This window comes from Gorilla gorilla, chromosome 22 (assembly GCF_029281585.2).
Source record: "Gorilla gorilla gorilla isolate KB3781 chromosome 22, NHGRI_mGorGor1-v2.1_pri, whole genome shotgun sequence".
Taxonomy (NCBI): Eukaryota; Metazoa; Chordata; class Mammalia; order Primates; family Hominidae; genus Gorilla; species Gorilla gorilla.
The window spans coordinates 28,021,069-28,047,316 of record NC_073246.2 but is presented as its reverse complement, the minus strand read 5'-3'; the positions used below and the strand labels follow the sequence as shown (position 1 = coordinate 28,047,316).

At 38.6% G+C, this 26,248-nt stretch overlaps 1 protein-coding gene across 6 annotated transcripts in view; it reads left to right on the top strand.

Annotated features, from left to right (window-relative positions):
* APP (amyloid beta precursor protein) overlaps positions 1–26,248 on the top strand; it is a 284,040-nt gene that overhangs the window by 32,671 nt on the left and 225,121 nt on the right. For all 6 annotated transcript variants that reach the window (XM_004062633.5, XM_004062636.5, XM_004062637.5 and 3 more), the window contains exon 2: positions 25,992–26,159. In XM_004062633.5, coding sequence (XP_004062681.1) covers positions 25,992–26,159 — 168 coding nt within the window. The remainder of the gene's footprint in view (positions 1–25,991; positions 26,160–26,248) is intronic.

Here is a 26,248-nt window from a genome sequence, read left to right as displayed (position 1 = left end):
CTCAGGTATCATATCATTTTACTTGTAACTACTTCTGTTCATAGGTTTCTGAAAGGATTTGATGCAGAATGTTATAATTAAACCAGTATACAGAGAGAAAGGCCACTGGATATTAGTACATGTTTTGGTTTTAGACAGTCGTTTTAAGAGTATATTAAATCACATAAGGATTTTCTGAGTACCCATTAGAACCACAAAAAATACCTATGAGACCCTTCTTACTGCAGTAGAAGATGAGTTTCCTAGGGTAGCCCTTTGTTGATGGAACAAACATGTATTTTGTTTCATCAGGAAAATCATTGGAACAGCCATGACTCAGATCCACTAAATGAAGGAACAAAAATAGGACCTGCCTCACCTCCTGATTTTTTTTTAAATCTCTAGGATGAGTAACCAGAATATTTTTATGTTGTGCTAAGTAGGTTTGTTTGTTTGTTTGTTTTTTACTCTGACTTATATTATTTGAATTGTAGAAATATATTGTTTTTACTTTTTTCTTTAAAATTCTATCTGGAGTTTCTAAATGAGAGATTGTAGCTCCTAAAACCTTTCTTAGTTTTGGTGTCTTACTTTCTGTTCTTAGTGTCTGTGGTCATTTCTAACTCCCAGTGAGGAAAGAGCTCTCTGGTCTTCTTTCTTTGTTAAATGAAGGAGCAAACCTCCGTCTCGTTTGCTCCCAACCACTCCCAACCCACTTGTTTTGTAACAATGAAAGTTATCTCATACTTAAAAGACAACTTGAAATTATAACACACCTGTAACAAAGTAAAGGGTATGGATTTTTACTTAGGTTTAAAAAACGGGCAGTAACCCTTTTCATAAAAAAGCAAAATTTAGATGGGATAGAACCCCCATCTATAAAAAAGATTTTAAAATCTCATTTGCTCTCATTGAAATCTTAACCTCCTCTCAAATACTGGCGCACCTCTGAGGAACTTCAAATACGGTTTGAAAACTAATGGTTTAAGGAGGGCCAGGCGCAGTGGCTCATGCCTGTAACCCCAGCACTTTGGGAGGCCAAGGTGGGCGGATCACTTGATGTTAGCCTGGGCAACATGGCAAAATGCTGTCTCTACTGAAAATAGGAAAAATTAGCCGGGTGTGGTGGCGCATGCCTGTAGTCCCAGCTACTCAGGAGGCGGAGGCGGAGGTGGAGGCGGGAGGATCTCTTGAACCCAGGAGGCGTAGGTGCAGTGAGCAGAGATGGATCTCTTGAACCCAGGAGGCGTAGGTGCAGTGAGCAGAGATCGCGCCACTGCACTCCAGCCTGGGTGACATTGAGACTCTGTCTCAAAAAGGAAGACGAATGGTCTAAGGAAACTAGTTGTGGTCTCTCAGCGGAGAATGCCATTCTAGTTTCTACAGATCTGGCAACAGAAGACAGGCACATAAACTGGCTTGCTTTGGAGTCAGGGCCAAGACTTAAATCCAGATTTAAAACCAGCTTTTTTTTTTCTTCTTCTAAAACAGCCAACCTGTGTTTTAGGTCCAGTGTCTGCCTTGTAAGTTGCTCAAAGCTCAGATACAAGGAAGTAATCAGCACACATTTTTGTGATAACATTCCTGAAAAGAAAAAGATGAGGTGGACTAAGGTAAATACACTGCTCCTTAAAAATCCATATTTTTAGATTATTTATAAATCAAATGGGCATGGTTACCAAAGATGAATTATAGAGGTGTAAAACTCCAGTCTTATACCTCAAATTTCAGTTTTCCTTAGGGAGCAAAACACTTCCATGATCTTACTGAGGACCTAAAAAAGCCTGTACATATTTTAAAAATAGCACTCCCTAGATAAAGCCTGATGGATCCAAGGTACAGTAGAATCATGAAATTGCCTGTTTCTTTTTAAAAGATGTATATGATTGCTCGGTGGCTGTATATTGTCCATCGTGTGCGTGCGTGTGTGGTATGTTGGTTCTTTCAGAGAGGCAGTGGCGTGCAGAGTGAGAGGATCACAGATGTGTATGTGACAAAACTATTTCTTTTTTTTCTTTTCTTTCTTTCTTTCCTTTTCTTTTTTTTTTTTTTTTTTTTTTGAGATAGTGTCTCACTCTGTTGCCCAGGCTGGAGTGCAATGGTGTGATCTTGGCTTACTGCAACCTCTGCCTCCTGGGTTCAAGCGATTCTCCTGCCTCAGCCTCCTCAGTAGCTGGATTACAGGTGTGCACCACCATGCCTGGCTAATTTTTGTATTTTCAGTAGAGGCAGGGTTTCACCATGTTGTTCAGGCTGGTCTGGAACTTCTGACCTCGTGATCCGCCTGCCTCGGCCACCCAGCGTGCTGGGATTACAGGTGTGAGCCACCGTGCCCGGCTGACAAAACTATTTCTAAAACACAAGTCCAGATGTTCCTACCAAGGGCTCTCGGGCTTGTTTTGATTTATATGCAAAACACTCCTAATGTGGTGACATTGGGGAGATGAAGATCTGGGATGATGAGAGAGAAAGGCAGGTAGGACACATGCCCTTCCAGTAACTTTCCAGCTAGGGCTTGCATTTTACCTCTGATGGAAGCCTCACCATCCAGGCAGATGTACTTGCTTAGGAATGAGTTTGAGATAATAAGGCTAAATGTGCTGCCTTCTGTACGTAATTTGCATTTGTCCTAATGTACGACTAAGGAAATGAAAAATCAAAGTTTGAGTGACTAAAATAAAAGAGGTCTGTGGAGTAATTGGATTGAATTTGCACCAAGTCAAGGAGAAAACTTCTGTATTTTGTATGTTTTGTCATGGTTCTATGATTACTTGTTAGAAAGTGATATAAAATTCAATGACTTAGTTTGATATGAACTTGGCTATCTTTAAGTTATAGAAGTCATGCATATAATGTGGCTGTTTTCAACCCCCATACCCTTTCTGAGTGGTTGGAAATGTCTTGAATTCTAAGTGAGAAGGTCTGGTGCTGTTACATAGGTAATCATGTTAGCCAGCTTTACCTTCTGATAAGCTCTCAATTTAAGAAAGTACTTCTAATCCTGGCTTTATCTTTGGCTTGCTATCTTATTATGCACAGAGCATAATTGTAAGAAGGGAATAATATCTCTTGCTGTCTATTCAATAGGAATAGTGTGAGTACAGGGCTCTTAAAAACATGAAGAGATGGCCACTATTGTATAGATATAGAGATTTGATGAAATGTTAAAATGTTGGATGATTTTAAATGACAAGTGGAGTGGTGAAAAGTTTATTTTTAACCTTATGTGGATACCTTGGATATTTAGAAACATCGAAGTTTTAAGGAAGAACAAATAATCTTGACTCCAAGAAAATGGTCATGTGATACTGTGGCATCTATTTGGTCTTCCTGATGTATATGTTTCCTGACATTTAGCTCCTGAAATCCTTGGAATCTCCAGTGCTAAGAAGGTCTTATATGCTAATGAGATGACTGGTGGCTGGGTAACCTACCATGTGATTAGAGGGTTAGGACTTTCAGTCACCCTCCCCAACCTCCAAGAGCTGAAGTTTGAGTTGATAAACTAATGATCAATGATACCTACATAATGAAGCTTTCTTAACAACCCTGAAGGACTGCGTTCTGGGAACTTCCAGATAGCTGAACACATGGAGGTTCCTGGAGGGTTGGATGTCAGGAAAGGGCATGGAATCTCCTTTTCTCTTCAGCCACACCTCACCCCGTGCATCTCTTCCATCTGGCTGTTCATCTGTGTGTCCTTTGTAATATCCTTTAAAATAAATGGGCGAATGTAAGCAAGTATTTCTCTTAGTTCTCTGAAGGTGCTCCAGCAATGAATCAAAACGAAGTAAGGGGTCTGGGGAATGGTAGCCAGTTGGTCAGAAGCACAGGCTACAACCTGGGGCTTGTGATTGACATCTGAAGTTGGGGGAGTTTTGTGGTACTGAGCCCTCAGCCTGTGGGATGTGTAATCTCCAAGTACAGTGTCAGAATCCAGTTGAATTAGAGGACACTCAGCTGGCATCCATTATTGGCATGCAGTATTCCTTGTCATGAGCCTGGGCAACATAGGGAGACCTCATCTCTACAAATATAGCTGGGAGTGGTGGTGTGCACCTGTGGTTCCAGCTACTCAGGAGGCTGAGTGGGAAGATCGCTTGAGTCCGGGAGGCAAACATTGCTTTTCCTCCAAATGCTATACTTTAACATGTTTGGAAACTCCTGCAAAGGAATTTCAACATAAGAGAAGTCAGTGGGTTATAAAGGACTGAATGCCATTTTGTAAATATCAGAAATCAAAGTCACAACCAAGTTAAGTTCCAGATTAGGGCCAGGAAGAGAAATGTATTATGTGGTCAACCATATCAAATCTCTATTTTGGTGGAAGAACATTTTCTTATATTGGTTCTGATTGGTTTGATACAGACAGGGAACTGTTTTCTTTATTCTAGTTTTTTGTTTTGTTTTGTTTTTGAGAGACAGAAAGAGTCTCGCTCTGTCGCCCAGGCTGGAGTGCAGTGGCGCGATCTCGGCTCACTGCAACCTCTGCCCCTCAGGTTCAAGCGATTCTCCTGCCTCAGCCTCCCGAGTAGCTGGGATTACAAGCGTGCTGTAGTTTTTGTATTTTTAGTAGAGATGAGTTTTCACCATCTTGGCCAGGCTGGTCTTCAACTCCTGACCTCGTGATCCCACCCGCCTCGGCCTCCCAAAGTGCTGGGATTACAGGCATGAGCCACCGTGCCCGGCCTATTCTAGTTGTTAATCAGTTAACATAGCCAAAAGATATAGAATAAGATTGTAGACTGAATCCATAGTCTAATGATTTGTCTTCCTAGTAATTGTGAATAATTCAGACATTCAAAATTAGTCTGGCATCATACAAACATTAGACTAGTCCTAAAATGAGGATATTGGCAAGTGTGTTAATAAAAATTGCATATGCAATATTAATAGGTTCCTTACGTAGGCTGCCGATTACTCAGGAACTGTCAGATGTTTTGTTTTGTTTTGTCTTTGAGAGATGGGGCAGGGTCTTACTCTGCTGGAGTGCAGTGGCACGATCTTGTCTGACTGCAGCCTTGACCTGCTGGGCTCAAGCGATCCTCCCTCCACAGCCTCCTAAGTAGCTGGGACTACAGGCATGCGCCACCATGCCCAGCTAATTTTTGTATCTTTTTTTAGAGACGGGGTTTTGCCATGTTGCCCAGGCTGGTCTCCAACTCCTGAGCTCAGGGATCTACCCACCCATGCCTCCCAAAGTGCTGTGATTACAGGCATGAGCCACTGTGCCCAGCCCCCAGATTTTTAATCTTCTCTTTGACATTGAGTTTCAGAAATGAAGTATAAATGGTGAATTTTTAGTGTAGAATATGATGCACTAGGAAGATCACTTACCCGTTTATTCACTTTCTTAGACCATGTCAACCCGATTCTTAATTTAGGGTTCTGTTGTGATGGTGTTCTTTAAAAGTGATTTTAACACTCAAAATACTATAGTCTGTAACATAATTTACTGATTTTTTAATTTTTGCAAACTAAGTTGAAGTAATCAAGTATTTATGAGTTCTTTGGGTGAGACCATCTGTCAAAGAATTCTGGGCTTAATGGAGATACATATATGTTGTGAATACTAAACAGATATCCAAGTAATAAAGCAGAAATCATATGCTGTGTAACAGAAATGTAAAGTTCTGAATTAGTTCACGAGTAGGAGAGAAACTTCTTTTAAAGGTAGAGGAGAACTAAAATTAATTTCTTAAAAGAGTGCCTATTTTACATCTTGAATATTAAAAGTCTAATTCAGTGCCTTGGGACCTTGTTCTTTTTGTAGATTTTGATTTGAATGAACTTCAGTTTGCTGAAATGTCTAATGGGTGCAAAGTACAGATTTAATTATAAGGTTGAGCTAAAATCAGAATTTAAGCATATGGCATATATAATACCAATTTAATCTTTCCCCCTTAAATTTAGTTATTTTTAGTGAGTCCCAAACACCATATTTGAGACATCACTTTTTTCTTTTTTAAAGAGATAGGGTCTCCCTATGTGAGGCTGGAGTGCAGTGGCTGTTCACAGGCTCGATCATAGCAAACTACAGCCTTGAACTCCTGGCCCCAGTGAATGTAACGTCTCACCATGCCAAAGTACTTTTATCTTAAATTGCTTATTTTTTTGTTTATTTTTTTAACTGACTCTGTTTACAAAATTAACCCTTTATCTAGTGACAGCTAGATTGTATCACATTTGTCATCTATGGACACCTTATTTTTAGTTGTTTAATATGGTAAGTTTATTATTGTTTTTCCTTATTTAAGAAAACAGGATCTGAGTGAAAAAAAAAATCTTAATTCAACTATCACAATTCCAGTAGGAAGTAGACAGACATTCATCTGTATACATTAGGTGTCAAAGTAGAGTTTTGTGGTTTATCATTCTGAAGATTTGAGATTCAAGACTTGACTATCTTTCAGTCATATTGTGCAATAGATAACATATAATGTTTCTCACTGATGAGAACAGTTGGTTAGATCTCTCAGATGACTTGAATTAGGTATTAGTTCAAGTCAGTTGTCAGTAAGTTTGGCTTTATCGTTCAGAGGAGCTTGTTATGACTGGACATTTCTCAAGTATTGCCGTATTGGTCATTTGGCTATCAATGCTTAAATTATACTTAGTATGGTATAAATTTTCTTATTTCCCTTATTTAAGCATGCCTCCATTACACTGTTGTTGTCTCTAATAAGAGTTTAATAATCTTTGTTTTGGCTTAGTAAAAAGCCAACAAATATATGAGTGACTGACTGAGTGTATTGCTCTATGCTCAATTGTCTTAAAGGAAAAACGTTTATAGAATCACTGTGAACAATAAGATGGTTGTATTTCGCTGGAAAACCTTGGTGCTCCTTTGGTAAATAATGAAGTGTTTTGTTTTATGGGCCTTTTCACTACTTCATTGACAACAGACCTTTTTTTTAAAATAATTAATTAATTAATTAATTTTTTGAGGTGGCGTTTCGCTCTTGTTACCTAGGCCGGAGTGCAGTGGCATGATCTTGGCTCACCGCAACCTCCGCCTCCTGGGTTCAAGCGATTCTCCTGCCTCAGCCTCCTGAGTAGCTGGGATTACAGGCGAGTGCCAGCACGCCCAGCTAATTTTATATTTTTAGTAGAGAAGGGGTTTCTCCATGTTGGTCAGGCTGGTCTCGAACTCCCGACCTCAGGTGATCCACCTGCCTCGGCCTCCCAAAGTGCTGGGATTACAGGCGGGAGCCACTGCATCTGGCCAACAACATACATTTATATTACCCAGTAATAGGCATAGTCTAAGGAAGATAATAGAATTTATTCTTAGTAGTGAACTCTGGCTTTTGAAGCAGAATTTTTTTTTCTTTGTTCTTTTCTGTGATAGTGAGGAAGGAAGGAAGGGAAGGCTACTACTAAAAATATAAATTGCTAAATAGAAGTCAAGTCTCTGTTTGGGTGTTGAAGCTCACGTATTGGTGCTGTCTAGACCTGACACATCTAGAAACAGGAATTTGCCCTTAGCGCAAGCTTAGCCAAATGGTTGAGTCATTTCTAAGTATTTTAACATTATAGAATGCCTTAGGAAATGTCATGAATATCTAAAACAGGTCTTCTTGAGGATTTTATTAGTTTCTTAAAACATGGAAAGGAACTTGATTCTCAGTGCTGGTACCTAAAATTCAAAGACATTAGTTGTGAGTTGCTGTGCTCCTCAGCTCTAAGCCACAGTTGTCATGGCCAAGCCTGTCTCCTTATGGAGAGTGGCCTTGCTGTTTCCTGCAGAGCTTCTCTTGTGCCTGGCTTGTGCCTGGAAGTCAGCGTGTCACCACTTCAGAGAGACACTGTAGAAGCTTGGTGATCTTCAAACAAGAACTTAAAACAAGGAAGTTTTCTTTCACAGATATCTTAAAACTTGTAGCTAAATAAAACGTGAATAACTGTGAGAGCCTAATTACAGCAATTTTTTTAAAAGCAGTACATGTTTTGTTGTATCTTAAACATCACAGAATGGTATTGTATGTCCAGTTTTGTTTGTAAAATGTAACCTTCGGGTGAATGACCATCTATTCCTTTCTTTTTGGAAGGTTAGTTAGTCAGCTGTTGTGTGATGCTCAACATTTAATTAATGACATTTGGCACAACGTTTCAATATAACATCTCAGGAAAACATTTAAGAAATAGTGAAGTTCTCTGGGTATTACATTAATCATATTAATTTCCTGTTGCTTTTAATTTATCACCATATCACCCTAATATCACAAGGCATGTGTAATACTATTTTGTAAAGATTTTCTAAAGACCTTCCCTCTATAGAAAGGAAAATTTAATTCAGAAATTGGGCTGAACTCTCTTTCACTTGTGTGAAAATGGGAAAATAAGAAGTAATTTGTATTTTTTATTGTGAAATCAGTGTAGGAACCTGTGCTCGTATCATGGAAACAACAGCACTAATGTTTTTCTCCCCTCGGGTGTGGGCTTTGCTGCAGATATCCATGTCTTCTACTTTTTCTGTTCTTAGTTCTTATTCACTTATTGTCTATACTTCGTGTCACTTTATTGAATTTCACAAATGCAATTTAGGAATCCAGGGATGTGATAAAATTTGTGCATCTGCTTGTCATTAGCCATCTCACGTTTATATCGCTAAATGAAAATTTAACTTAGTTTGGAACAAACCACCATGATTTAGTTCACCTGTATAGTTTAAAAGACCTAAGACCTGAAATTTTTTTTTTTTTTTAAGCGGAGTCTCACTCTGTCACCCAGGCTGGAATACATGGTGTGATCTCAGCTCACTGCAACCTCTGCCTCCCGGGTTCAAGCAATTCTCTGCTTCAACCTCCTGAGTAGCTGGGATTACAGGCAGCTGCCACCACGCATAGCTAATTTTTGTATTTTTAGTAGAGACGGGGTTTCACCATCTTGGCCAGGCTGGTCTTGAACTCCTAACCTCATGATCCACCTGCCTCAGCTTCCCAAAGTGCTGGGATTACAGGCATGAGCCACGGTGCCTGTCCAAGACCTGGAATTTTACACTGCATTGGGACCTCATAAAATTCTTGACTTGTACTCTTTTGGCATGTTCTGAATGCTCATGATTTGCTTCTGAAATATTTTAGGCCTTTGGAAACACTCCTTCATTCTAATCCTCTCTTTTCTTGCTCTGAATTCTTCATGTCATGTAATTATTTTGCCTAGAGCCAAATCTGATGTGTTATTATAATCATCATTTCTGCAGGAGCTTGGTAACACTCCTGCTTTTGTTCCCTTTAAGGTTTCTTTTGGTTTTGTTTGTTTCACTCAGAATGATCTGGTTAAGTTTTGCTTGATCATCCATTTCAAATCTCTTAGTACGTTTTTCAAATTCAGTTCCAAGTATGTTAAATGTGTCACAATGGAAGTGTCCCACGGTCAAATACATTTTGGGAAACCTTGGTTTTAAAAAAGTTAAACTGACTTCATTATTACGGTTTTTTTTTTCAAAAGCCTCCAGTATCCATCTTGAATGATCCATTTCCCATATGTGTTTTATGACAGAATTCTCCCCACTCCCAGGTAATAACTGTTGACATTTTCTGAAAACTGTTTTTGAGAACACTGAATTAGATATGAAATGAGGCATTTATTCATACTTCGAAACGAATGTCTTAAACCTCACTGGGCCATTTTGAGTATACATTACTAGTGATATATTTAATAACTTAGTGGTATAAGCTTGCAATAAAAAATTTCTTACACAAGAGAAGTTCTGTGTAGAAACAAATTTAATACTGTGGCTAAAGAAATGAACCAAAAAAATTTAATATCTTGAAATTTGCTTCTTAGCTCTGTTTAGAATCATTGTGATTCCCAGATAGTAAATTGTCAGAGTGGACTTCATGAACCTTATATCAGACATTCTGAAAAGAGCTAAAATTGCCATTAAACTGCATGAGTTAAAATATCTTAGATAGTTTAAAAATACTATGTAGACTTGGTGAGTCAGATCTGCCACACTGAGCGTGTAGCTGGGGTTGACGACACACGTGTTGCAGTGTCGTTACCAGTTTGTCTCTTTTAGAGACAACTTGGCAGGCAGACGCCTTGCAGATAAACAAGGAAAGATTGTCTATTTCAAGTGGCATAAGACATTCTTTAAACCAGTGTGTCATATGTGGTTATATAGTCAGCATTTTCTTTAGTGCAGAAAATCCTCTCTCAGGGTTCCTGAATAAATAGCAGATATCTTTGTAGGGATAGCTCGCAGGAGATTTCAAATGCTGTGTATTCATCAGTTCAGGCTCCCCAGATGTCTTACGAACGTGCTCATTTTAGTTTTCTTTTCTTTTCCCTCTTCCTGCTAGATACAAGTTGAGACAATATGATTAGCTCTTAAAAGTGCTTACTCTCCATTTTATGTATATTACTACGTTTTAATCCTCATAATATCCTGTGAGGTGGGATGTTACTATGTCCATTTGAGAGATAAAGGAAATCAAGAGGTAAAGTTACTGGCTTTCTCCAAACAGCTGGTAATTACTAAATACAGAATTGACTTTTGCCTTTTGATTCCAAAGATCATATTTGTACTTTCATGTGTGGGTCCCTTCAACCAGTTCCTACAGTGACCCTGACCCAGCTGTAAGTTCCCTGAGGTCTCTAGAGATATAGACAGTGATGGATTAGACCCTGTTCATAGTTGCAGATACAAGGCATAGAGAGGTTTCTAGCAATAATTTTTTTAGTTATATATTTTCATAGAGCTTTTGATTTATGTAACCTATTAGTATATATTTGTTATTCCAGTAGAGTTAATACATTATTCAAAGAGATTCCAGTTTTTAAGCCTTTTCTCCATTTGCCTAAGTTGTTCATTATGAAATGATTGGCTAGAATTAGAAAATCTTTACCTACAGAGAGATTCTGACTGGCTTGCTTGGTCTTGGAACCCTAGTTATGAGTGCATTGTCTTGCTTCCTGGTGAACTTTGCCCAGAAATAGTTACCACCTCATTTTTTTTTTAAATGAAAGCTGGATAATTAACCCTCAAGATTTCTTAATTAAAAGATTACTATTATAGATTGACCCACAGGGAGTTAATACAATAAAATTATTTTTGATCATTTTATATGAAATAATTATAGGGCAATCTTCTGTAATCTTGAGTTGAAGGGGTTATCTTGCTTAATGTTAATAACTGATACACCAACTATCTTTTAAAAATTAACTTTTTTTTTTTTTTGCTTCTGGGGAAGGCAGGCTGTATTTTGTAGGATTTACAGTTTACATAGTTACTGTTTTATATGATGTCAGTTGGATTAATTATGTTTTGAGTGGGAACTCTGTTTGGTTCAACCAATATTTGAATGCTAATTTTGTTCCGTGAACAAATAGAAATACAGAGATCAGTAAAACATGACTCTTTCCCCCTAAGTAAAGGCTTAGGTTGGAGTTTTCAACCTGGGAATTACTGACATTTTGAGCCAAATAATTCTTTATGTTGGGTGGGGGAGGGCCTACAGCGGAGGCTGCCTGTACATTGTAGGATGTTTAGTAACATCCCTAGCTTCTACCTACTAGATAGATGCCAGTAGCACCACCCAAGTCGTGACAATCATCTTTGCCAAGAACTTTGAGCCTCTACCTAGAAACAGTTCATAGGGCTCAAAAAGCAAAGTGGCCTAGGACCCATGTAGTTAACAAGCTTGCCCTGTTGGAGAACCACTGCATAGCTGAACAACGTGGGTGAGACTAGTGTCAGGGTAAAGGAGCTCTTGACTGAAGATTGGCCGTACACAGAAAACAAAGTGAGTGTGTATGGATATTTGGGGATTTACCTTCATTAGGGCACAGTTGGTTAGCGTTAGGTGTACACCAACATTATTCCCTCTTTAGAAACAGCCATGCACGTAACATTTTAGCACATCTGAAGAGGCACTTCTGTTCTAATTACCTAAAATTCTTATGATCTAGAATTACATGCTATGAACAACAGCAGTAAAGTCAGAAGCCAGAATCTATGTGATGTTATCTGTTTTGCGATCACAGTTGTGTTCTTCTCTTAGTTTATTTGAAGAAGTTTGCGAAAAAAATTTGTGTGCTTATGTAAATACTCTTTGCTTAGATTTTTTAGTAGAATGTAAATCTTTCCCACACAATGCAATACCTCTCCTGCCCAAGGGCGAGATATAGATTGTACAGCTTGTTATTTCTGTGTTTTAGGGCTTATTCCTCTGTAGACGTGTCAAAAAGACATCCGTCGGGGGTAAGGAATTCATTAGCAATTCAAGCTGATAATCTGCATGGTGAGAGTCCAGATAATTTTTTCCCCAGGTCACGTAGGCAGCTCTGCACAAGTCTGTTAAACATATGCTAGTTTTGAAAATTAAAATAAGTTCCCATCACTCAAGGCAATGAAACGTAGATGAATTGCTCTGCCAGATTGACTCTTAGAACTCCTGATGTGATGTGGGGCTAGACAGAATGGGATGTTTGCTAATAAATCAGGGAAGTAGTGATTGTTTTCCTTCTTTTTCTCTCCCACCCCCCGTCAGGACAAACACATTCTGTAGCCTGGTGCACTCTAATAATGCCTGTTGACCTTGGCCATGAAAGCACTCCAGACTCACCCCCTAAACACCGCACCGAATGTGCTCATCCTTGAAATTTACAAGCCTTAGAATCTTCCCTACCTCCACTTCTGTTTACTGCCTCCTGTTACTCCTGGTGCTTCCAGTCAGACCGTAGTCTTGGCTGTGCAGTACCTTTAGGAGCCCTCAAAAATGTTTAATTTCTTTTAAAATCAGAAGGAAAAATAAAGAACATGATAATAATCATGAATATACAATAATGAATCCAGCCTGACTTAGAGTTGTCTTTATACCAATCAACAGAGCCCTAAAATATAGCTTTTAATGTTTTTTTAAGAGAGAAAGAGGCCCACAAAAGTTGTCCTGGGGCCCCCGCATCCTCCTCATACACTGGTGGGATGCTGCTCTTGCTTGCTTTGGAATGTGGCAGCAGCTCCCAGTGACTTCACACGTTTATTACAAATTCAAGGTCATTTGGACGCTAGCCCTGTGCTACCTTTCATGCTTCCTGTCCCCACACTCAGCCTGGGCATGTTTTCTGCTCTGATCTTCGGTCTGCCTTCCTTCTCCTTCTCCAAGTCAAACCAGTCACTCTTTCCTGAGAGCTCTTCGGTGCACCCTTGCCAGACCTCTGCATTAACACTCCAGCACCTTTGGTTAGCCAGTTTGGCCTTATTTGTGTCTCCACCATTGGATTATCTGTCCATCAAGGTCAGGAATGTTTTTGGGTTACCCCACTGTCCCCAACTTTGAATATGTTCACTGCCTGGAAAATGTTTATCTGAATATAAGGCCAGAACTTGCCCAAAACTTAACCCAGGACTCAAACAGCTTTGAAATCTTATCTGTGTAGAGTGGGAACAGCATGTGTTTGATAACCATCAGCATTTGCTGTTTTGCTTAGCCATCAACAATCCGTTTCTATCTCTTCCTCATAGTATTTTCAGCTGTATTTTTGTACACCAGTCATTCACTTTAGGTGTTAGGTTACACTGAAATCTCTGACAACCAGTTCTGTGCTACTGAAGGCTTTTAGCGGCAGGATTAAAAAAAATAGTTGATTGCGCATTCGAAGTCTCACTGCTCACACTGTTTATGTAATTCTTGGAGTCTAGTTAGATCATCTGATTTTTAAAATGTTGCCTGAATTACAAAGGAGTTCAGGAATGTATTATCAAAGAATTAGGAAATTAACATTGAAATTTATTGAGCAACATAGCTAATAGGTTGTCTTGCTTTTTAAGCCTTCTTGTTTTCTAGGAGGAGCCTGAGGTCCATGGACAAGTTGAACTGTAACTGGTATTTAGAAATTGGTAAAGACAGAGGTGTGGATGCTATGTTTTCTTTTCTCTGTTAGGAAATTACTCTCCTGGTGCCACAATAAAAAATTTCACAGGTATCTAAATTGGAATTTATTTTGTATTGTTCCACACCTTTGTCAATAATTACATTTTCTACCTTCTAGTTTATTACTGTTATTATTTTTCATGCCAGGTGTTTCTTAATTGTTGGCATAAGTATTTATTGAATGCTTATATGTGGGAGTGAGAGAGTCAGGCCAGTGCTAAAGAGTAGGGAATAACCCCTAGACAGTGAAGTGACTTTTGTCTTGTTTGCACATTAAAAAAAAAAAAGATTAGGAATCCTTGCTCTATATACTAGAAATGTTTGATGTTCTCTTTTCTTCTCTTCAAACAGAGAAAACTTAGATGAATACTTATAGGCTCTACTGTCAACTAACTGCACCCTCCTAATATTGGCGTCTGCATATTTTTACCATTGTCAATATCAGATTGCCTCCCATGTTGTGTCACTGAAACTGATATTAACATTACATCCAAGAGTAAGACTGCAGTGTGATTTTTGGCTCTTGGTCTTCTGTTCTTTCGGCAACAATTTTTTATAAATATAGTCAAGAAAATAGAAATAGAGTCTTCACTGCTACCTTCCCTTCAGAATTATTTTCTCCTAGTATTGTGGTTCCTGACAGCCTTTATTCCTATAGAAATGGCAATTCGAAAAATTCCTTCTGTGAATCTGAGGGCTCTACAAAGGGAAAGCTTCTTTGATAGTGCTTTGGTGTAAGTTATTTAAGAAGGACAATCTACCCAGGCTTATCAAGCAAATAGCCTGGAATTTAAACCTGGAGTATTCTTTAGTGTTCCAAGCCTGCAGGAAAAGAAATAATCTTGGCTTAAACTAAATAAGTTAACAGAATACAATTTGAACAATGAACAAGAATGCTGTTTGAAAATTATCTTGGGTTTTTTATGTCAAGTTAATATTCTCACTGAATTTCTATTATGTTTGTAAAGCAGTTTTCTCCTAGACCAAAAATCCTAGTAATAAAACCACAACAGTATGAGAGTTATAAGCACACACTAAAGGCTGATGAGTAAATGTTATGACACTTTGAAAGGAAATAAACCAGACGATATAATGTAAATATCCTTTGTGCTTATCAAAAATAAGTGACTTCATGTTCTGTTCCTGCAATATTTCTGTAAATCTGCTAAAAATAGAAAGGTAAAGGTCTAAGATCATAAATCTTTGATGCCCTTTCCTTAAAAGTAAGGAATTCTTGTCTTGGATTCTTATATAATATACTTATTTATAATCTCACTTGTTCTGATTGCAGGTGGCCTCTTACTATCTTTACATCCATGTGAATGTGTGTGCTTTGATGTGTACATATGAGAGACAAGAACAAAAGTAAATGTCAAATATCCGAATTCCTGTTTCAGTGAGCTTTCATGGAGTAAATTCTTTTTGTCTGCTTGCCTGTGATCTCTTCTAATATGACTTGCGTTAATGACCTTTAAGAAATCTTTTAATAAAATAAAAAATTTTATTAAAATCTTTTAATAAAAAAATTTTATTAAAATCTTCTTCATACGTGTTACTTGAATTTACTCATGGCAAGGACCAGTTAGTACCATTTTATGCAATCACAAGCTCATGGGCTTGTGATAAAACATATAAGTGCTTTAAATTTGGCATTGGTCACTGCAGGCCGACTCACTTGAAAAATGCTCTGAACTGCTCTGCCTTATGCTGGTGGGAAGTCAGATGGAAATGACTTTCTAGAGAGTTATCTGGCCTCCAAGCTTAGTGGGTGCTCACTCTCCTTATCCCCCGATAGCTGCTCTGAGATTTTAATGCACATTGAAGACAATATGATAACTTAACCTGGAAAATTAGCATTTTGGTTAGGGTCTTTAACTTCATTAGTATTTTCATACCACTTTGGTATTAGAAATTGTAAAGATATTAAAGGGTATGGACAATGTGGAGTGTATGTACCAGACTCAGCAGTGTATACTGACTCCCTCACTATAGCCCAGAACTGGAAATCCCGCTAACTACCTCTCCCCATCCTAGCTGGAATTGCCCTCTCCACCTATGTTGGTTTTACAATGGCCTGACGCCTGAAAGCTGGTAGAAACTGTATAGGAAAATAGGGTTGGGATAAATTTCTGGGCTGACAAAGGATAGAGGAATATGCTTCTTTTTCCCCTTGTCCAAGTATATCAGCAACTCTAAGATGCAGATGTATCAGTATGGCTCTACTGGGCATGTTCTAGTTAAATGGTAGACCCACTACCTCTTCTGGAAGCTTGTTTTCCATTATATTCCCACCTGCAGCTTTGCAAAGACTTATTCTCTTCTCTAATGGTCTCTTGGTGCTCTATTTTGCCCGTGCTCTACGTTCCGAGTGGGTCAACATTGCAGTGGGTCAATGAGAAGAAATAGAGGGGAAAAATAAAAGAACCAGAAAGAAACCTGTTAAGTTTGCACTTACTTGTGCATTAAGCATATTGGCATAAGCCTTAAACTCTAGAAAACTCACTGTAGTGCTGTAAAGTACCACTGATAAAGTAAAAGTTCGTTTTTGCGCTGTGTCCTTATTTAGTGATGAATATGATATTGCATAAAAGATGAGGATCTGTAAGGCCAGGCGTGGTGGCTCACGAGGTCAGGAGTTCGAGATCAGCCTGACCAACATGATGAAACCCCATCTCTACTAAAAATACAAAAATTAGCCGGGCATGGTGACGCACGCCTGTAATCCCAGCTACTCAGGAGGCTGAGGCAGGAGAATCGCTTGAACCAGGGAGGTGGAGGTTGCAGTGAGCTGAGATCACGCTACTGCACTCCAGCCTGGGCGACAGAGTGAGACTCCGTCTCCAAAAAAAAAAAAAAAAAAAAAAAAGATGAGGATCTGTGTATAACTGCCAGGTGATGTGTGAGGTACCATGAATAACCTAGCAATATCCTAACTGTGCAGGTATGAGGAGTGACCCCCAGGAATATAATTGCAATTAAACTTGCAAATTATGTGGGGATACTCTATTTCAGGGCAATAAAATAAATTATATCTAGAGCTCATAACTCTTACACATACTTGGCTAGGTCTATGCAGCAAAACCCAGGGGATACTGAGGCTTTAACTTTGGGATTTGTTTGGTGCTGACTCTGCCACATGGTGAAATTTGGTATGATCTCAGTGCGAGTGTCACATGATCAGTCTGCTTGACCCAACATGCCAGAATTCCATTTCTCAGCCCACTCTCTTCTCTGCATACATACCTACCTCCCGGAGAGGGCTGGGCGGGAGCTACGTGTGGCAAGAGCCCTCACTGCTTTTGTTACACAGATTTCAACACATATGGCTTGATGGAGTGTGATTGCAGTAGCATGAATGTTTGGTGATGAAATTTGCATGTCCTTTGCTGGGAGAAGTATAATTACAAGATTTTTGTATTCACATAGCCACATGTGAGGTGTGAGCAGGAACGGGGTCTATTTAATAGCATTAGATTGCTTTCAGATTTGAAATATTTCCTTTTAGAAATATATTAAGTGTAAACAAAATATGTTTAATTTTTTAAAAAAACTATGCCTTTGTACAAATTGTTTATCATTTACAGAGGTCTAAAAAAAGTAGGAGAAAAGTTAAGAAGCTCACAAAATCAATCAGATCTAAAGATTGCAAAGATTGATTTCCATCTCCTTAAAAGCTTCAGTGCATGTGTTTACAGTATCATTCTATTTGCCTCTGCTCAGATTCTTTCCAATTCTAGGACAACCCAAAGTGTATAGATCATAAGCCATAACTGATCCTACCTTACATAATACATTAAATATAAAATATTTATGGCCAGGCATGGCGACCAGTTCTGTAATCCCAGCACTTTAGGAGACCAAGGCAGGAGGAACACTTGAGGCCAGGAAGTTGAGACCAGCCTGGGCAACATACTGAGACCTTGTCTCTACAGAAAAATTAGCCAGGTATGGTGGTATGGGCCTGTACTCCCAGCTGCCTAAAAAAAGGCAACTTGAGAAAGTTTCTGCCTTCTGAAACAATCTATGCCTTGATTCTATCACTTAGTATTTTAGTTATTCCTATCAAATACATGACTGTGTTAATTTCTTTTGCCACAAAAATGCTGCAAAGCCACAAACTCACTCCAAAATTTAGTGGCTTAGAACAATAACCATTTATTATAGCCCACAAGCTCAAGGGTCAGCTGATCTCGGCTTAGCTTGGCTACATTTGATATAAAACAGTAGAAATTTAGAAATTGAATATATGTAGAATATCTCTTGTACCAAAAATGAAGAGGAATAATAGATTTTGATTTTTCTTTGTTGTATTCTGTGCTGGGTGCTAATCTGTCCTAGCTGTCAGAACAAGTAGAAGCCATACTGGAAAATCATTTATTTGTTACTATCAAATTTATTTCAGTGAATGCCATTCAAACCACTCTCTCTGAGGAGCCCAGTTACCAAGTCCTCCACCTTGTTAGCAGCATGGACTTAATGCACTAATTCTAGAATGAGATCTTAGCAAAGTACCAGCATTTGAGATTTGTGCAAATTGAGCTCTTAAACTGTGTGTATGTGTCTGTGTGTGTGTGTTCATTCTGGCACTACCACTACATACCATACAAGTAGCTGTATAGCAGGTATATATACATGTGTATATGGACGTAAGTATAGGTATATGTCAACTGTTGAAAAACTAGAAAATACACATTAAATAAAGTAAGGGTTGATAAACATTAATAGTTGGAACATTGGGAGATTTGAACTCCTACTTTGCAGATTCAGTTGGCTGCATTAGATTTAAGGAAAGAACTAACTTTGGAGAAATTTGTGTTTGCATTTCAGGAGAGATTTCTTAAAGAGGAAACTACCAGAGGTTAGTAGATATTAACATCTAGTGATTTAAATTTGAGAAATGCAAATTAGACATTTAAGCTGTGGGTTTGCTTCCCGTTTTACTTACTCTAAAAGTAATTTTTTTAAAAGCCAGTAACAAAGACATGCAAAATAGTACTGCCATGGGGGAAAAATTACTTGAAAATAATATTCAAGATTGAAGAATTAAAAAAGCTTGACATCTAGTACCAGGAATGCCAGCTGGCTTGTTCTGTCAAAAAGCAAGCATGTGCTTTGGAATAACACTCTTGAGTAGACTCTAGGCAGGTTTTGAGCCCTTCTGATTATCTAAATAGATGTGGAAGTGACTTATCTTGGTTTTTCTGAGTCAAATGAGATAATGAGCAAAGGCCTTAGTAGATCTTTGATTTTTGCCTCTAACCCTTTTTCTATCTGCATGTTCACAAGGTCAAGGCTGATGAGATATGGCAATATTGAGAGAGTCAGAATAGGATAAAGATCTCAAATACTATATATTTTTTTTATTTTTTTTTCCCTTTGGTGACTGTATGAGACATGTCAGTAAAACTTTAAAGACAGGCCAGGCGTTGTGGCTCATGCGTATAATCCCAGCACTTTGGGAGGCCGAGGCGGGCAGATCACTGGAGGTCAGGAGTGGCAACATGGCAAAAACTCATCTCTACTAAAAAATACAAAAATTAGCCAGGCGTAGTGGTGCACGCCTGCAGTCCCAGCTACTCGGGAGGTTAAAGCACAAGAATCGCTTGAACCCAGGAGGCAGAGGTTGCAGTGAGCCGAGATCACCCCGCTGCACTCCAGCCTGGGCGACTGAGCAAGACTCTGTCTCAGAAAACAAAACAAAACAAAAGACACACAGGAAAAACTGTAAAGACAGAATGAAAGAGATGAACTTTTTACATCTCGCTCATTTCATCACATACTATATAGTATGTGTATGGTTTCATATATGTTAGTGTGTGTGTATGTATATATATGAAGTTAAAAGAAAACATTCACCTTTTAGGACTAAATGGACATTGACTAGATTGTAAACTGTTTTTGAGGCTAAGAGTTTGTTTGCCTTGCATAAGGCTCTATTTTTTGTAATTCCACTTTTATATTCATTTATATCAGTCCTAGCAGTAGATGCCACTCTTACTGGGTCCTGCCTAAATGCATGCTTCAAATGTTGGTTATTAATTTCACGAGTAGTGAATAACAAAGGCTCCTATTGAGGGACCTCTTGATTTCCTACTGGGCACCAGCAGCAAGCATGACTTACTGGCCTTCTTATGAGCAGGTAGGAGTTTTGGGTCAACTTGAGAACATATATCCTTTGAGTAGTAAAAAAGCTTGCTATTAGGTTGGCACAAAAGTAATTGCGATTTTTGCACCAATCTAATATCAACAGAGGCCGTGAAAAACATCAAGGGAGGATAGCTTGTAATTAGAAGCCAGATCAACAGTGACCCAAAAAGAATTTCAGGTTTCCAGGAGTGAAATACGTAGATTACTCCTCTGAAAGGAATTGTTTTTCTCCCATTCGCTTTTATGGCAAATCATTTTTTAAGCCGAAACTCAAGCTCTGAAATAATTGTGCAGCAAATAGTGGCTGTGAATAGATGTGGCAACTCTCCACAAGGGTAAATAGAAACCACTTGCAGTTTCAGTCATCACATTTTATTTTTCTTTTTTAATAGCTTCTCTATTTTTGCTCACCACAAATACACGCGCACACACACACAGGGGCAAAGCCTTGGAAAATTGCAATTTTCCATTTTAATTTGAGAGACAGCCCGGTCACATTAACAGAACCCTTGATGGAATAGGTTGAATTCCCTTCTCTGTCCCTGTAACCCCATGGCCTTGGACATATCCTTACCTGGTGCCCTTTCCTCCCTCTTAGGGTCCACTTATGTGATTCTGATTTTAATTTCAGTTCTCTGTTAGTGATGAAATGAGCAACTGCAGATGTTCCGCTTACACTGGAAATACTTTTTTGGCATTTAAAAGAAAACCCTACAGATGAATTAGTCCCCTGAAAGGGGTTCACTCAGATTTTCTAGATTATGATTCTAGAAAATAGTTCTTTACATTTGACAATGGAGAATTTAAATGTTTTAATATGAAAATGTAAAGCACTCTTGTGGGGTATAGTTGAATTATGCCCAGGTTAAGGGAATCCAGTATTTATGTCAGGAAACCATGGATGTGATAGAAATAGTATCGCTACAAAGCTGGGCACAGTGGCTCATGCCTGTAATCCCAACATTTTGGGAGGCCGAGGCAGGAGGATCACTTGAGGCCAGGAGTTCGAGACCAGCCTGGCCAACATGGCGAAACCCTGTCTCTACTAAAAATACAAAAATTATCTGGGCGTGGTGACACAGGCCTGTAATCCCAGCTACTCGGGAGGCTGAGGCAGGAGAATAGCTTGAACCTAGGAGGCGGAGAGGTTGCAGTGAGCGGAGATCATGCCACTGCACTCTAGTCTGGGTGATGGAGTGTGACAGTGTATCAAAAAAAAAAAAATACTGAGATTATGCAAGAATCTGACTCGAAGAAGTTTGAACTGATTAAAAAGTACCAAATACTTCATTATATGAGGCCAGCTATTTAGACTAGTCAGCGGGTGGTTCAAATGCAGAAAACAGATGGCTTTCATTAGCCAGAAACCTTAAAATTACATAAATCCACGGATGCAACTAAGCTATGGATCTGTGCCCTCTCCTTGCCAAACAGGACCTTTCAGCTAGCAAAACAGAGAGCTCCTTGTTCACTTTTCCCTCCTAGTTGGGACCCTGTTGGGGAGGAATGCTGCCAAGCCTGCTCTATAAGGAATTTTGATCTCCTAGATGATAACAGAGAGAAACTTTTTGGAGAAAGGGAACACCCTGTTTGAAAGGACAACAAGAGAACTTGTTCAAGAAGGTGGCTTTGCATTTAATTGAAAATTGTAGCAACTGTAGGCGTAGGGTTTCCAGATTCATGTCTGCAGACTGGTCCAGATTAGGTATATATGTTTATATTCGTTTATGTTATACCCTTAAGGCTCTTTTAAAGCCATTTCTAAAAATTGCTTTGGAAAGTCCATTTCACTTCAGTATTCTTTATATTGTGGCTCAAAAATATTTTTTTTCTGGTAACAAAAATTTTTTTTTCTGTTTTTAAGACTTATAGCATTTTTAAGTTTGATATGTACGTCTCTGTAGTTCAGAGCACTCGGTAAACAGCCTCTTGCTTTTGAGGCAATTTGTGAATGCTTCATTGTTTTTAGCTGGTTATTTTGTTCATTATCAGGAACACTGTTTTCCCATGGGAAAGCATCTCCAGTTTTATGATGTCAGTGGCAAGTCATTCAGTTTACAAGAATTACCTTCATATTCAGTCTTAGAAATGCATAGACCACGAATGAGAAATGCATAGACCACGAAAGGCCAGTTATATCACAGTTCTCATCTTTTAAATGTTGTCTTAGATTTTTGCAAAGTAATCTTAACTCACCTTAGAATAGTGTTAAGACATAAATAGAACTAAAATGTAGTAAAGTGGTTATATTTCCCATCTACTAAGGTATTTATATTTCTTTTCTTTTAGAAAATAAAAATGTTTTAAAAATTAGGAATAATTATCTTTAGGATGACTTTGTAAGACTGTGCTTTTTTACTGGCAGCAAATACCTGCCAGATTTCAGGTATTTGGCAGGTAAATTGAATCTTAAAAGATTTCAATTTTAAGAGTGTCCATATTAACAGATCCTGAATAGGACCCTGTGTATCATTTATTAAGTCATTTCTTGGAGGCTTCACTCAGGAAAAGGGAGTTAACCCTTGGATGGCAATGTTTAATGTGGCCACATTTCCTTCTGGCTGAATGCCAGGGAGTGGCTGCGCTTAGCAACCAGGCTTTGTTTCATAAATGGGTTATTTGATTCAGGTGAGGATGCCGTGGGTTGTGTGTCTTGTTTTAATTAAGGGAGACAGGTGTATGTAGTGAAAGCATGGAATTGTTTGCAGATGGGCTTCAGTAAGAATAGGAAGGTTTCTGGTTCAATTTGTATCTCCAAGCTAATTGCTCTGATTTCCATATACACACCTGGTGTTGGTTCGGGGAAAAAATTTTACTTGAGAAACATGGCTTTTGTGAGTTGATATTTATTTGTGAAGGGCCTCTTGTAATGTCAAATGTAAGATCTATACATACAACCAATTTTACAATTTCTAATTCAACAGCTTACCCTAATTATTGAGGATTCGCAGTTTAAATTATTAAACGATCTCCACTTGAAGAAAATAGAGCATGTTAATCATCACGATTCTCCAAACATTTATTTTTAAAGTTAATATTAAATTTCATCTGGTGGAAAACCTGACAGGAACTGAAGTGTATATTTTCTAGTCTAAACTCTCATTGTTAAAATGAAGACAACATGAGACAGTTAGAGGGCCGTAATCAAGTTATTTGAAAAAAATGTTTTAAAAATTACCACTTTTTGGTAGTCAACATACACACATATGCCAACAGATGGCATTAAAAAATGGCAAGAACATGAGACAATTATAGGGTCATAATAAATTTATTTGAAAAAAATGTTCAAAAAATTACCACTTTTTGATAGTCAGCATACATATGCCAACAAGATGACATTAAAATAGCTGTAAAGTCAAGAAGCAGGGAGGATGACAAAGTGAAAAATATAAGAAATCAAAGGAAGTTAAGTCAAAAGAAGAAAAAAAAAATGAAGAAGCATTTACTTGGTTTGTCAGGTAGGGTGATCCAGTGTATTTTGCCAAAAACTTTCCTGGTTTTAGCACCAAATGTCTCAGAACATGGCAGCTGATGACCTTCCTCACAGTGAGTGATCCCAGAGAGCAATGAAGAATTGCGATGCCCTTCATGACCTTGTTTTGGATGTTACACATCATCATGCCCTTCAGTGACCTTTCTGGTAGCAAAGGGTTTGTTTTTAAAAGAGTTGCAGCATCTTTAAGTCTAATATATACATGCTCGGAAGTTACACCATTATCACTTCTGCTGTACTCCATTTGTTGCACAGACAGACCCTGATACATTGTGGAGTTTCCCAGGGTCCATGAATAGCAGGAGGCAGGGACTATTGGGGGCCTTCTTGGAGGCTGGCTACCCTGGGGAGAGAAATTGTCAATTTCCTCTCCTTGCGGGGAGGAAATGGAATCAAGTGCATTTGTATTGACAAGAAGGTAGAACGCTTTCCTTAGACATTGTAATGAACAGATTGTGGATAAACAAAAGTACAGAGAGAGTTTGAGGCAGAGGAGGAGATTGATGCAACAGAATATTTACCAGCTATGGTAAAGGCTCATTAGTGTCTCCGTACAGTTACCAACATGCTGCCAAGACTGGAAATCTTTGGGACAGGAATGAATTCGGAAGGTGAACAGAATAAAGTACTGTGGGAACAATGGCAATTCCATTAGTGGATTGTACATTCCTTATGGTCAGGGCCCTCCATAGCATCTGATGTAGGGCCTTATCCACAGGTATCTGATTATTATTTGACTTTCTTTAATGTTTTTGCAGTGTTATTATCTATACTACTTATTTCAGTAAGATTGACAACATTTGCATTTCGATTTCTAAGATCAAGACAATGAATTTCCTCTTAATCCCTCAGGAAAGCTGTGAAATTTAAATTTATAGAGCATTCTACTTAGCCTGATGCTTTGCATCTGTCAGAGAATGAGACCCCCCAGTTTCATGGAAGTCACAGGAAGTGGCAGGGGGCTCAGATGGAGTTGAGGGGTTCTAGCTATTTCTGCAGATGATCTGGATATTTTGGCATCGGCTGCTTTGACTTAACCATCTGGCAATGTAAAGGCAGAATTTCGTTAAATATTGGAAAAGTTACTTGAAAACATGGCTCTAGAGATTTTGCCAGCAGCTTTTGCACTCATGACTTGGTTCAATCTAAGACCTGTTATGTTTTTTTGTTTTAAGGACCTAAGTCCTCTGTTGGGTTTTGACGAAGTATGTGTAAAAATGACTAAAATGGCCAGAGGTATCCTATTTTACATTTATGTGGGAAGAAATGTTTGGAAACTGTTTCATTTCTTTAACTGAAAATTTCTCAGTGCGATTTTAGTTGGTGTTTTTCCTCCTGTGGACAGTTTTTAGGAATGATATAAGTTATCGTGGAATCACCCAGTTCTTGAGTGTGTGAACGAATGGCTTCTGCTGGAAGTTAATTCTTCTTGGCATGGGTGTCTCACATTTCCCCAGCAGCTGGATTTGACAAGGGAGGGCCTATCATGATTAATAGGCCTTCTAATTGATTGGTTTAATAACACCTTTACTCCTGTGGATATATTTTTCATTTCTTGCTGAATTTTTTTTTCTTTTTGAGATACCAGAACCTGTTAAGTGACATAGTACAGATATTTCAGGACTTCCATTTTCTCTTTTAAAAATATTTTTGTAAAGGTAATGCCTGTACACAGAAGAGTTTGAAAATACAGAAGGCACCCTTTTTCATGAAGTTATTTTGTGAAGTGGTCTATTGCCTGCAATGGTAATAGCTAGGACCCCTTACTTACTACCCAGCAGGCACTGTGTAGAGCTCCAAATGAGAAAATGTTGGCTCCTTGCAGATGGTTGGGAGAGGAGACACCAGCACTTTCAACAGACTTTTTAAGAGTTGAGAGTGATAACCAGAGAATATTCTGGGGGAAACCAGGAGGGATCGCCAACATACTCAGTTATATTTGTGGATGGTGAATTCTACAGTGAATTTTTCTGTTCAAAATCATAATACAGTCACTTGCTAACTACCAACGCCATGCTTGCTCTCAGTGCTGAGAGGTGGCACAAATATTATTTTCAGGCTTGGTCATCAGGCAGGGCCTGGCAGGCATCATGCTCTGTGTGAGTCAGTGGAGTTTATTATGAGAATGCGGTAGCCTCCACAGTGATTATATTTAGTATAGGAAAACATGTTATTTTGTTGTCAGAACCTTTCAGCAGGTACCACAAAATCTCATATGGGAAAATGTATAAATTTTTCATGAATAAATTTCTTTTGGTATTGGTAATTTCCTTCTCTGTTTTAGTATAAAAGAAAGCATTGCCTTATAGGTGGCTAAGAACATCTGTAGCATACATAACACTTAATCTAAAGGAGTGTTGAAGACCGGGCTGATTCCTAATTGAGAATGAGCAAGAATAGAACTCTTTTTGATAGTTATCCCTGTTCTTCCTCCAAGCCTCTGCCTTGGAGCTATGGATACTATAACTAACTGAAGCTTCTTCTTTCAGGTACCCACTGATGGCAATGCTGGCCTGCTGGCTGAACCCCAGATTGCCATGTTCTGTGGCAGACTGAACATGCACATGAATGTCCAGAATGGGAAGTGGGATTCAGATCCATCAGGGACCAAAACTTGCATTGATACCAAGGAAGGCATCCTGCAGTATTGCCAAGAAGTAAGTCCTGTCCGGTGGCTAGCAATGTCACATTGGATCACATGCATTTGTTTTCAAAAAATTTAACTTCTTATATTTTGCATCAGCAT